This window comes from Jatropha curcas, chromosome 9 (assembly GCF_041381405.1).
Source record: "Jatropha curcas cultivar XTBG-Jc1 chromosome 9, XTBG_Jcur_1.0, whole genome shotgun sequence".
In the NCBI taxonomy this organism is placed as follows: Eukaryota; Viridiplantae; Streptophyta; class Magnoliopsida; order Malpighiales; family Euphorbiaceae; genus Jatropha; species Jatropha curcas.
Window position 1 is genome coordinate 2,712,931 of NC_143159.1, and position 13,040 is coordinate 2,725,970.

The 13,040-nt window shown below is 32.5% G+C and overlaps 2 protein-coding genes across 3 annotated transcripts; both read left to right on the forward strand.

Moving 5' to 3' along the window:
• The first annotated feature begins 2,064 nt into the window (after positions 1 to 2,064).
• LOC105633656 (Protein phosphatase 2C family protein) lies at positions 2,065 to 8,027 on the forward strand. Of its 2 annotated transcripts, none has more exons than XM_012216286.3 (10): positions 2,065 to 2,275; positions 2,697 to 3,001; positions 3,282 to 3,453; positions 5,013 to 5,166; positions 5,250 to 5,313; positions 5,740 to 5,847; positions 6,357 to 6,482; positions 6,685 to 6,923; positions 7,129 to 7,331; positions 7,437 to 8,027. In XM_012216286.3, the coding sequence occupies exons 2-10, from the start codon at positions 2,804 to 2,806 to the stop codon at positions 7,463 to 7,465; spliced, it is 1,293 nt and encodes a 430-aa protein (XP_012071676.1). In that variant the 5' UTR covers positions 2,065 to 2,275; positions 2,697 to 2,803; the 3' UTR covers positions 7,466 to 8,027. The 2 variants fall into 2 exon arrangements, with proteins under 2 accessions (XP_012071676.1, XP_020534866.1); XM_020679207.3 differs by lacking the exon at positions 2,065 to 2,275 and adding an exon at positions 2,304 to 2,456.
• Positions 8,028 to 11,236: 3,209 nt separating this feature from the next.
• On the forward strand, positions 11,237 to 12,574 carry BKI1 (BRI1 kinase inhibitor 1). The gene has a single exon (XM_012216285.4). The coding sequence runs from the start codon at positions 11,518 to 11,520 to the stop codon at positions 12,427 to 12,429; it is 912 nt and encodes a 303-aa protein (XP_012071675.1). The 5' UTR covers positions 11,237 to 11,517; the 3' UTR covers positions 12,430 to 12,574.
• Positions 12,575 to 13,040: the final 466 nt, after the last annotated feature.

Consider the following 13,040-nt stretch of genomic DNA (forward strand, 5'->3'; position numbering starts at 1 on the left):
TGTAACCCTTAATTTGTGGGAAATGTTTGAGAGGGAGTGTAATGACTCCTCTGCCCTGGGAATGAGAAATAGATGAGGTGTGGTGAGCTGTTTGATATTGGGTAATCTGGAGCTTTGTAGCTGTCGATAGCAACACTTGCTTGGCAAGCTGGACCCTTGTCCAGCTTGCATTCTAGCAACGCAAATAAATGGAACATGCTTGTCAACACCAAATACCCAGAAAAAAAAAAAAAAAAGGAAGAAGATTGAGAAAATTCAAGAAACCAAAGACTTTGACTTTGTCTCAGTTCACTTCTAATGATCTATATATAACTGGGTTTGGAACTTGTGTGTTCATATAGACTTGTTTGAGCCACTAAGCCGTTGGGGATTGTTCGAACCCATTAAGATCAGTGGTTGATGTGACTAGCCTCATTAATACTCTTCTTCCTTGGCCCGCAACTTATAACCACCAATCATTTTGATCCTACGACGTTACATATTGACATATGGTTGAATTAATCTTAAATAATTATATTTTTTTTAATGTAACCGTTAGTTGTTTTAATAGTTTTATACTAAAAAAAAGTAATTTGTTCCTTCAAACTCTAAATACTATGAGGATGTAACATTTTATATACCATAAATAATAAAGACAGCGTTTTGATTAAATCAAACACTAAATGCTGCAAAAAAAAAAAAAAAAAACTGTTATGATAAACAAGACCTTAGTTTGGAGTTGTCCCTTTTAATAAACTCAAATATGTTTTTCTGTAATAAACTTTTATTTTTTTTTTTTTTTTTGTTTTGTTATTATTGTTTTGTTTCTATATTTGAGATACTTTTTTATCCTTTCTTCGATCAATGAAATTTAGTAATGATGTATATTGCTTTATTGATACATGGCGTCGGGAACTTCTTGGATTCATAGGAGATAAAGAATAATTATATCCTACTACGAAGATTTATATATTTTGTTAAAATATTTTATTTTCAAGCAAAAATAGTTAATTCCTTATTATTCAAGAAAATATGAATAATTCTTTTAATTTAGTAAAAGATATGCAAACTCTTTAAAATTATGCATTTGGTATATATAAGCATCAATAATACTTGATATTATTTTTAGTAACTTATTTTGAAAATTTTATTATACTATTATTAATGAATTATGTTCTAAAAAACAGTTATATCAGTTAAATTTAATCCTAAACTAATGGATAATCTTATTCTTATTCTTATCACACTAATAATATACTCCCTCGTTATGCATTACAGTTAATAGAGATAATTGGCGCCGAGAATTTCGGGGGCCCTCCAAGTGGAAGTCAAAGGATTAGGTTGTAAAGACGAAAAAGAAAAGGATATTAAGAACAGTGGGCCCAATAGGCCCAAAGACCCAGCTCACAAACAGACACCCTCGGCCTCTCCTACGTGACATTAACAACGTCAACTTTTGTCCACTTTTCTCTTTTAATTACAAAAAACAACAGCTAATTACCATTTAATGACCGGCTTATTAACATTTTAATACTATTATTATCCCCCAAATTTTTGCAAGTCTTCCCGTGCCGTGGTGGTTTTACTTGTAAATATTTCGTTCTTTATAATGATATATTGATTGACTAGGACTAGGTCCAGGTCCATTTGCGCGTTACTTCCCTTAACCGGCCCCACCTCCAAATCTAGAAAATAAAAATAAGGCAATTAAATATTATCCAATAAATGTTATTTTTTTTATTATTTATTTCTTCATATTCAAATATAAACGATTTAAAAAAAAATTTATCTTAAATATAAATATCAATATCAATTGTTTTTTCCTTTTTAGGCTCCTTCCAATAAGCTCGCTTTTGTTAGATTATTGGCTGTTTTAGGCCCCACCTAAATGTCTCTCTGTGGGCCATTTCTTCCCATGGATTAATCCAACGGTGAAGATAAGCTCTTATGGGGAGCAAACATTAGCTTTAATAGCGGCTCGGAAAAAACGGCTCTAGGGCGCCGAATTGACAGAACGGTGCGTATTTGCCACGTCATATTTATTTAGCCAAAAAAATAGGAAAGAACAAAAAAGAGAAGAACAGCTCTATTTGCGCTATATTTTTAATGAAACGCACTCTCTGTGTCTCTCTCTTTCTCTCTCTCAATCTGTGTTAGTTTCAACAATGGAATTTTTGCAGGACGCTGGGATCCGCGTTTCTCGATCGCAGCAACAACCAGTTGTATCACATTCTCTTCTTTTTCGCGTGTAATCTCCACCGATGCGAAAATATTCTCTTCTACCCTTTCTGTCACTGTAAATTCCCTTTTCTCTTCTTCTTTTGTCTCCCTGTTTATTTTATTTTTATTTGTATCTGTTTGCATACTCTCGATTTTAACATCCATTCGTCGAGATTTATTTCGCTTGAGTAATTTCCAGGATTTTAAGGATGATATATTTTCTACATTGATCTGTAATTCTTTGTCTTGGTGTACAGGTTGATTTTTTTTCCTTGATTAATCTGAGATAGATTGGTCCATTGTAGATTCTGAAATTTCACTGAAACTTTCTGTTTTTGTCTTTTTATAGTTATATTAATTACTTTCTTTCGGTCGAGATCTTCTTGATTTTGCCGCTCATCAATCTCCTTGTATTTGATTATTTGGCTGCTTTGATTGAAGCTAAAATGTGGAATGTCTTCTATTTACCTCTCTTTGTTGTCATTGCTTCGTGCCAGGGATATATATAATCAAGAAATTTTGAAGAATTAGAAAGTGCTTGTCTGACATTTCTTAAGAGGTAATTGAGACGTTAGTGTTGGGTGTATTTTTGAGTGCGCAAATAATGAGTACAGGAAGGGATCATCAGACGGTTCCGCTTTCGGTTCTGCTAAAGCGAGAATTGGCAAGTGAAAGGGTAGAGAAACCTGATATATTGCATGGGCATGCCAGTCAGAGTAAGAAAGGGGAGGACTTCACGTTGATCAAGACGGAATGCCAAAGGGTCGTTGGCGATGGGGTCAGCACATATTCTGTTTTCGGGGTAAATCTCAGCGTCTAATCCTTGTTATATTTGACTTGTGATTACGGTTATAATTTTAATAATTAATCCATTTTCGCAATTTATGTAAATTTTTCCAAAAGCCATTTGCTATTTGTTTGGGGACTTCTAGGGAATTCCACCACTGTTGGCAATCCATGTTTGATGTTTATTCATTAGAAGACTGTTGAATATGCCATAAGGCCTTTTATTGCTTTCCAATTTTTGGGAGTTCCAAATCCTCCGTTAATATCCAAGTTTGGTAACAAAGTATGTTTTGCAGTTATTTGATGGACATAATGGTTCTGCCGCTGCAATATACACAAAAGAGAATCTTCTAAATAATATCACATCCGCCCTTCCTCCTGATCTTAACAGAGATGAATGGGTAGCAGCATTGCCAAGGGCTTTGGTTGCAGGCTTTGTTAAAACTGATAAAGATTTTCAATCAAAAGGTATTTGAGTCTCTTCTGAGAAACATGTGTTATATTGCATTTAATCAGTTTGAGGAATATGTTTTTGCAGAGTGAGAACTTCTAAAACTTCTATGTACATAAAATTGGGCATTAAATTAGAAAAGCTTTACTTGGTCAACATATTCTGTCAGCATCAACTTTAGGCTTGCCATTGTCTTTGCAGCAAAATTGTGCATGGAGATTTCTTTATGTTTAATTTGGAGACCGGTTTCCCTCTTTTTATGTGCTCTTCTAAGAGTCAAAATAAGCGACATTGATTGGCAAAAACATTAGATTGCATTTGGTTAAAAGAATTTGAGATCAGAACTTTTGAATTTTAGTTTTGAACAAGGATCAATCCTCTGTACGGGTGAAACAATTAGACAGAGTATGGAATTTTGTTATGATTGAAACTCAAAAGAATTTTTCTAAATTTCCATGGTTCATCTGATTCAGCATGCTTGTGACAAATTCTATTTATTTTTTTAACTGGTGACTTGCTGCTTAAGCTACATAATTAAGCGAACTTAAGTTCCCTTCTCTCCGTGATTTTAAACAACAATGCGACCAACCTTCTCTCCATTTCATTCTCTCTCTATCTTTCTCCAAATGCATGCAGGGCATTTTAGGAAATAAAGGCATATTGAATTCATTTGCTACAAACACATTGATGGCTTGAATTAACAAGTATTAATATATAAAAAATAGATGTTAGAATTTATTCACAAATTTATTCCTTATTGATATGCTTTCAAACCTAGGGTAGTGTAGCAGTACAATGATTACATGTTTTTAGTTTATTTGAAGTTGCATCTAATCTATGAATATTTTGAATTCATTGTTCTTATCCCCATTCATGAATCTATTGTCCACTGACAAATTTATATAATTTTATGTTGTAATCTCATTGAAGTATTTATTTAACTAAAAATTAAAAGCCAAATCCTTCAATTTCAATTTCCCTTTTGCAAATGCTACCTTGTAGAAATCTAGATATGTGACCATCAAGCTGATCCACATTGATTTTCCAAACTTTGAAGGATGCTATTTATCGTAGGGGGAAAAGTTTTACATTGATTCATGATTTAATGTTGTCCTTAATTTGTATGGATTTGTAAAGAGTATTTATTGGTTCCAATCATTATGTTCAAACTTACATGTGGTACAGTTCATTGATCATGAACCATTATACTAGTTTCTTGTTATGAACAAGGAAATCTATTGGAATGTGTTCATGATGAGCTCTTAATTTATTATTTTGTTGTTTCAGTCTTAGACTTGCTATCTATCAAGAAATGCAATAGTTGGCCATGTGAACCAATACTTGTGCACATTGTAGATTGGGATCACAATAATGCTACCATAATTAACCTATGCTTCTATATGCCTTTAATTTTTTGCATAATTGTATAATATCTTACCAACATACCTTTTGGTGATGATCGTTTATTTTGATTCATATGCATCGTCTTATTATGAATGTGTCTGCAGTTAAATATCCTTTTACTTTTAGGAGTTTTTGCACATGATAATTATACTTGTCATTTTCACCTTTTCAGCACAAACATCGGGAACAACCGTCACCTTTGTGATAATTGAAGGATGGGTCATTACTGTTGCATCTGTTGGTGATTCCCGATGCATTCTTGAATCTGCTGAAGGTGATGTCTATTACTTGTCAGCAGATCATAGGCTTGAATGCAATGTTGAGGAGTAAGTCAGCAGTTATGATGTGTTTTTGGATTCACTTGACTGTTCCTGTGGTCACTAAGGCCTTGGTTTTTATATTACATTAGGAGGGAGCGCATTACTGCTAGTGGAGGTGAGGTTGGGCGACTAAATACTGGAGGTGGTGCAGAGGTATTTTTTTCTTTTTATTCCATACGAGCTGCTTGCATTACTTGCTCTCTAAATAAAATTTTTATTTGCATTTTCTTTTCTGAACATAGTGAAACTGACTGCGTTCAGTTAAAACGACATTGGTGGAGTACGTTAGTGTCAAAATGTGGATTAATCCAACTACTTGATATCGAAAATTATGATGTCATTTAGTTTAATATGAACTTTAATGTTGTAGGCGACTTGTAATATTTTAAGTATTGCAAGTACAATAATACAATTCTCTGCTAAGAATATTGTCAGTGTGATCACTTTGAAACTGATCATATCTGTCTGCCTATGGAAATAAGATTGCCTTTGAAACCTGATTACATTCATTTACAATTGTATTTGATTCATTTTATAGATTGAAGAGTTTGTCTAACTAGTGTATCAATTCTCTTGTAGATTGGCCCTTTAAGATGTTGGCCTGGTGGTCTGTGTCTTTCACGATCGATTGGAGATGTGGATGTAGGGGAATTTATTGTTCCTGTTCCTTATGTAAAGCAAATTAAGGTTTGTTCTCCTTTCTTTTGTTATGTGTACATTATACTTGATATACATTTCTTTTGCACTTGGCCAGGATGAAAGGATGAAAGGATTCAGGGAATTTTAACCCTGATCATCCTTAAATTAAATTCTCCTCTTTCCCTCTTTTAAATAATTTACATAAGTTGAGAACTATTTGGGATTAAACTTAGTTGAGTTAGTTGAAAAGTTGAAAACAGTTTGGACCTATTTGATTAGCTGCCATGCTGCACGATCTGCTACTGATCTTCAGTATTTTGCTGCTACCTACAGGGGTGGTAGACATATTATCTCAAGTTATTTTGTTTGAGATGCTTTAAAATGTCGATAATAATTTGGACTGACTTGAAATTTCTTTTAAATAATTCACATAAGTTGAGAACTAGTTTGGGTTTAAACTTAGTTGAGTTAATTGAAATGTTGAAAATTGTTTGGACTTATTTGAAAAGCTGCCTCACTGCATGATCTGCTGCTGATCTTCATGATTTTACTTACAGCTATCCACAGCAGGTGGTAGACTTATTATCTCAAGTGATGGTGTTTGGGATGCTTTATCTGCAGAAGCGGCTCTTGATTGTTGTCGAGGGATGCCAGCGGAAGCTGCAGCTGCACAAATTGTCAGAGTATGCTACTACTAACATTTCCTATGAAACTTCTTTCATTCTATTTGTATTTTTTAATTGCTAATGGAAAATCCAATCATTATTCACTTATGATTATGCACTTTTCTCACAGCATTGCTTTGACATCTAACATGTCAATTTTAGTAATCTTCAAATATATATTTTACCTATACATTGTTTTTGTGTTGTGGTCCTTTTACAGGAAGCTGTTCATTTTAAGGGACTCAGAGATGATACAACCTGCATTGTGATTGATTTATTACCACAGGAAAAGCCACCTCCTCCTGCGCCAGCACCAACAAGGAGGCAGATGAAGGGAATGCTGAAGTCCATGTTTCGCAGAAAATCCTCAGAATCATCGTCTCACGTTGGTAAAGAACATGTGGAGCCAGATGTGGTAGAGGAATTGTTCGAGGAAGGATCAGCCATGCTTTCAGAAAGGTTTGTGTTAGCAAGATATCAAGGATTAGCTAAACTTCGTCTTTTAATATTCAGATTGAGCTGTGGTTTCCCTATTCTTAATTCAGGATGCTTTTTGTATATATGTGGCATAGCTGTTGCCTGAAATGGTCGCTCAGCTATGTACAGGGGGCGATTATACTAGGTTCTAATATTCTGACATGAGGCATGTTTGGGAAAAATGCAGGTTAGATACGAAGTATCCACTGTGCAACATGTTCAAGTTATTCATGTGTGCAGTCTGTCAAATGGAGATGAAACCTGAAGAGGGTATTTCAATACATGCTGGCTCAACTGATTCAAGAAAGCTGCGTCCCTGGGATGGCCCTTTCCTTTGCTCAAGTTGCCAAGAGAAGAAAGAGGCCATGGAAGGGAAAAGACCATCAGGAGGTACTGTAGCTCCTTGATTCTTTTTATTTTTTCCCTATGCATTGCTCTAGAACTGCAATTTTGATAATAATTCTTAAAAAAATTATGCTGATCTTATTTTTACAGATAGACGCAATAGCAGCGACAGTGACTAGCTTGCCATCATCCTACCATGTTTGCATTTTACAACACTAACAATTGTTTCAAATTTAACATAAATGGAAAGATGGAATTTTTTTTTCACACAATTAGCCCCGTTCAATTCTTAGGGGATTCTGAACCATTTGTGATAAAGGATGCATTTGGATCTCTCACAATTGCTTACTTTGCTTCAAGTCAGAAGAGATCAGAGTTAGAGCCATCTGCAATTTTAGAAGTCCGTTGCTGACTTCACGAGCAACAACAATTATGATTGCCACCTTCAAATATTCTTGGAAGACTTTGATATGCTTGGCAGTGCATGGTGACACACGTAAGGGATTATCTGTTTCCCGTCTTATTTAATTCTTCTCTTATTCATAGAGCTAATGTCAAATCATTATGGCCTTGTGTAATATTGTTATATAGGGATATATAGATTCATTTTGAAATGAGGCAAGAAACTTGTGTGAGCAGCCTACTCTATGAATTTGTTCAGTATTATTTTGAATCTAACTTTTGTCAAGTAGGAATGCAACCTTTTATAAATAGAAAAATTGGCTATGTTAACCAGTACTATCTCCTTCTCTATATGTGACTTGTATGTAGCTTTATCAATCATCATCTTCTTTCTACCGAAGAAAGTAAATCACTAAATTAGTCATGAATGTACCAATTTCTATTACTTGCTCCTGTCACAGAGTGAGTGGTCCTGAACCAAATATTAGAGAGTTTGAGTTCATGCTTCTTTCTACGATGCTTGAAATCCCTTTTCTATGCTGTTATTCTTTTTGGCTATAGTGTTTGTGGGATCATATGATTGAGATTTAGGACCATGTCTTGCTGGACAACATGTGGACAGTGGTTGGCTGGAGTCAAGTTACACGTGAAACCCAGCTTAGTTATTGTGACTTGTTTGTATGCACGAAGGACCCCTGTTTAACAAAAATTAACTATAAGGTCTGTAAGTTAGTTATTATTCTGTTAACACTTTCCATCTAAAACAGAAAATAGAGGTCCTCATTTGTTAACTTGACTATAATTTAGGGATAAATTCATATTTTTCCTATATGTACATATTCACACATGTAATATATGGCATATTGCTGTAGACAAGAAGTTTGACTTAGTGGTGGCAAAAGAGGGAGTCTTTGATTTTTCCAAGCCATTACCAAGCAACAAGCAAGCTTTGTTTGTCATTAACGTCAGTTACTGTCTATGCTCTTCTGGTTTTTGTGGGTCCATATTAGATAAAAGAAAGGAAAAGCAGTGTTGTGGACATGAATAGGCACGTACATACCAAAATGGATTTCCTTTCACATAAAAAATTAAGTAAAATATAATATAGAAGATAAAAATATCCAAAAGAAAATCATTCAAAATAAAAAAAAAAAAAGAAAAATGTGTCACGTGTGGATGCATGGTATTGAGAGAGATGGGAGAGTTTGTTTGGTATGAATAAAAGAATAATATTGATGAGTGGCCAGAGGCAAAAGCTGAAAAAGGAACCATCGATCTTCTGGAGATTGAGTGCGAAACATTTGTTTTATACAATGTTTTTTTTCAGCCTTTCTCTTCTTCTTCCTGCTTCTTATCTTATTATATATATATATTTTTTATATATTTTATATTTTCGAGTGGTTTAGTTTAGTGGTAAAAATGAGTCAGTCCACCAAAACAATGCCTCCATGATTGAGATGTTGACCTTAACTATAACCAACAAACAAATTCCCCTACTGGAAATATAATTTTTTTTTGTAAAAAAATTATAAATTGGACCACTTTTTGTACACGTGTGTGTGGGTCCACCATCTCACCTAACTGTGGAAACTTTGGTTTTGTCTCTTGAAAGTGTTCCGTCCTCTTATCACCGTCCAATCTCATGAAGTTTTGGTCGATCAAGTAATTTCATTAGCTACTTTACCATATGTCTTTGTTACTTTGAATTGTTGAAAAAATATCTACATTTTAATTTATTTTTTTTTTTTTGCGTATTTTCAATTATTATAAAAAATTATAATACTAACTCTCTTTTGGAGAATATATATATCATATATGTATGCAAATATAAAATATAGATTGATATTAAATATGTAGATATAGAAATTAAATATAGATATAAATATAAATCGTAAATAAATATTAATTTTCAGACTTACAAGGAAACTATAAAATAAATTTAAATATTACACATATTTTTCGAATTCATGATAATTACTATAAATGGATTTTTAACTTTTAAACATAAAATACTTTAAATGGTCGATTTAAGACATGGAAAAATATAGAAAAAAATTCAAAAAAGAATCCTACACAAAACGAGAGCGATATTATTGAGGTTATTCGGACACGTGTTGAGGCTTGAGAGTGAAGTTCAGTTTTATTTTATTACTTATTTATTTTCTAATTTCTTATCTAAACAAATTTTCTCATCTACCGAGGCAAATGCATTTAGCACTAATTAATTAATTACTACTATTATTCCATTTGACACTGTCCAAAGTCATCCCTGTTGGCTACGAATAAGCTGTCTTTTCTCACGAGCTGCCAATCATATTCTTACACTCAGAGTTTCATTTTATAATAATTTCTGAATTTAGTTTAATCATCATTAATGACTAATTTATTACATCATCTAATCTTTCAATAGAAATAAATGGAGCCAGAATTTAAAGATTAATGGGACAAATGATTAAGGAAAATATCAGCAATAGAGGTACTTTTTAAGTTTAAATATTTCCAGTAAAAAAAAAGTTTAAATATTAATAATTATCTATATCTATATCTGAATTTTTTTTTTCTACATTTTAATTGGATTTTAAAAGTATTTTATTCAAGGAACATTTTTGAAATACTACTTTATTTATAAGGAAAAATAATATTTAAAATTTAAAAACTAATTTAAATGCCTAATCATTCATATTTTAAATGATACTTTTATCGCTTTAATTTTAATTTTATCATCTAAAAATGAAAAAAAAATATCTTACTAAGATTTTTTTTTTTTTTGAATTTCAAATTAATATTATTATTTTTAGACAATTACATATATATATTTCAATATATCTACTTACTCAATCACAATTAGTTCTATAATATCTTTAAGATTTTAATTAAAATAAAACAACGATAAACATATTTTTTTAAAATTTAATAAATATCTTTAAACTGCAATCAATTTGAGAAATGAAGAAAACTTTGACTTTTTGATGGTAATCTTCAATTAAAAGAAAAAAGAATTGCCCTACAAATCAATGAAGTCATGGAAAAAGATATGGCAAAACACACATGGATTACAAGGGAAAAAGAAAAAAAAAAAAAAACAAAAAGAAGGAATACAACAGTTATACGTTACATTGTACAATTATACAACTTTCAGTTTTGTGACTTCGCCTACTTGTCGCATTCAAAACTGCAAAACTATATCTCTTAGACAAAGAACCCAAAATTTCCATTCCCCAATATATACAGCAGTGTGCAACAAGATCATAAAGGAATAGAGACAGGCATTAATGTGTTACTAATTAAAAAATAAAACTTGAAAAATAACTTAACAAGACGTAGGCAGAGCAAATGTACATACATACACGTAGGGTTTTGTGTACAAATTTGGATGCTTGTGATTTGCAATTCTACAATCAGAATTGCAAATTAGCTGTTAGATTTTGACAAGGACCCACCAATCTTTAACACATAATAATCTCTAATGTTCTATTTCTCACCACCACTCGCCACCCCCTTTTCAAGTATAATGCAAATAGATAAGCTAAGTCATGGGTTACAATTTTTGTACTAAAGACATTTTAAACCCAATTGAACATTAAAAGAAAGGAAAAAGGAAAAAAACAGAAAAACCCTTCTCTCTCTCTCTCTCTCTCTCTCTCTCTCTCTCTACCTTTCTTTGTAGTTTCCAAGTTTTCTTTCTTTCTTTCTTTCTCCACTGCTTCTTGATATCCTTATCCTCCATTTCTTGATTTTCTTGGCAATATCTTCAAATAAGAGAAAGTGATAATCAAGAAAGTTGCAGATACAGAAGTGTTTCTTGAAAAATTTGTTTCTTTTGAATAAAATGGAGACTAAGCAGCAGAATAGAAACAGCAGAGAAAAGCTTGAAAAAGAAGACTTAACATCTTTGGCTTCACCGACTTCATCATCTTCTTCTCCTTCGCATGAATTTTCCTTTACAATTTCTCTTCACCCTTCTTCTACACCAGTAATTTCTGATAATAGTAGTAATAATAATAAAGCCAACAAATTAGCTATTGATTTATCTCCTGCAGATGATATTTTCTTTCATGGCCATTTGCTTCCTCTTCACCTTCTCTCTCACCTTCCTGTCTCTCCTCGCCCATCAATTAATTCTTTGGACAGTTTTACCCTTCCTATCAAAGAATTATTAGATGATCATCAAGAAGCAAACAGAATTAACAGCAGCAGCAGTAATACTAGCCAGGAGAATATCAAGAACAGCAAGAGTAACAGTAACAGCAATAATTATAAAACCAGTAATGACAGAGAGGCTACGAAGACAAAAAGCAAACCAAAGTCTTTCTCTTTATTTGGATGGCGAAAAGGATTTGAAGATAGAGAAAGAGAAGAAAAAGATGAGAAGCAGCAAAAGAAAAAACAGACATTTGAAGTAAGTCATATATTAAAAAGGTATGTGAGAAAGGTTAGGCCATTATTGTTCTTTAAAGGAAGAAGAGAAGATCACCATCTTCAATTGCATAGGCAATCCCATTCATTTTCAGGTAATTTAAGCTTGAGAAATAAACTGGAGTTGGGTAGAGGAAGAAGAGGAGAATACTCTGCTCCTGCTTCCATGAGAACATCTCCAACAAATAGTGGCCTTCTTGTAGCAACAGCGACACTTCCTTCTTCCACTAGTGATAGCACTATGGAGGAATTGCAGGCTGCAATTCAAGCAGCAATTGCTCACTGCAAGAACTCCATTGCTGCTGAAGACAAGATCAAATGCTAGTTGTTTAATGTTAGATTATTTTTCCTTTTTCCAATTTTTTCATATTCGATTTGTATTATTATTAATTATTTGTACACCCGCGTATAATTGAAGTTGTATATATAAATCTATGAGATAAATGAATTTGGAATATATATTAAATTAAGATAGTTTTGAAAGGATTAATTAGTATACAGCTTCATGGAAGAATCAAGTCTTATGCTTTGTGGAGTATTGATATTTGAATTTTGAATGTTTAATCATTTTGACCAATTGATTATATATATGGTTTGGTTCTTTTATATGTATAATAAAATCAGAAATTATTAAATTGAAAAGAATGGTCGGAATTTTAATTTCTAACTTCTTATAATATATAATTTATACATTGATCTAAATAGAGGTTACAAATTACATAGAAGTGAAGAGAATGAGATCAATCAAAACATCAGCCTTACTATTTATATAAGACATCATTATATTTATGGTCATCTCATTATGACATAATAATGACATAGAAAGTTTTTAATGCTTAAAAAGTCTTCTCATTATAAGAAATACAGTAGTAGTAAACCAACAAGTAGATGTATGCCAGAAGAAAGTTGAGGTTGAAAAGAGGACCAAAAGAAGGA

Coding starts and splice junctions, on each gene's coding strand:
- LOC105633656 (XM_012216286.3), top strand. CDS start 2,804: ATGAGTACAGGAAGGGATCATCAGACGGTTCCGCTTTCGGTTCTGCTA. Junction 3,002..3,281: donor GCACATATTCTGTTTTCGGG/GTAAATCTCAGC, acceptor TATGTTTTGCAG/TTATTTGATGGACATAATGG. Junction 3,454..5,012: donor TAAAGATTTTCAATCAAAAG/GTATTTGAGTCT, acceptor TCACCTTTTCAG/CACAAACATCGGGAACAACC.
- BKI1 (XM_012216285.4), top strand. CDS start 11,518: ATGGAGACTAAGCAGCAGAATAGAAACAGCAGAGAAAAGCTTGAAAAA.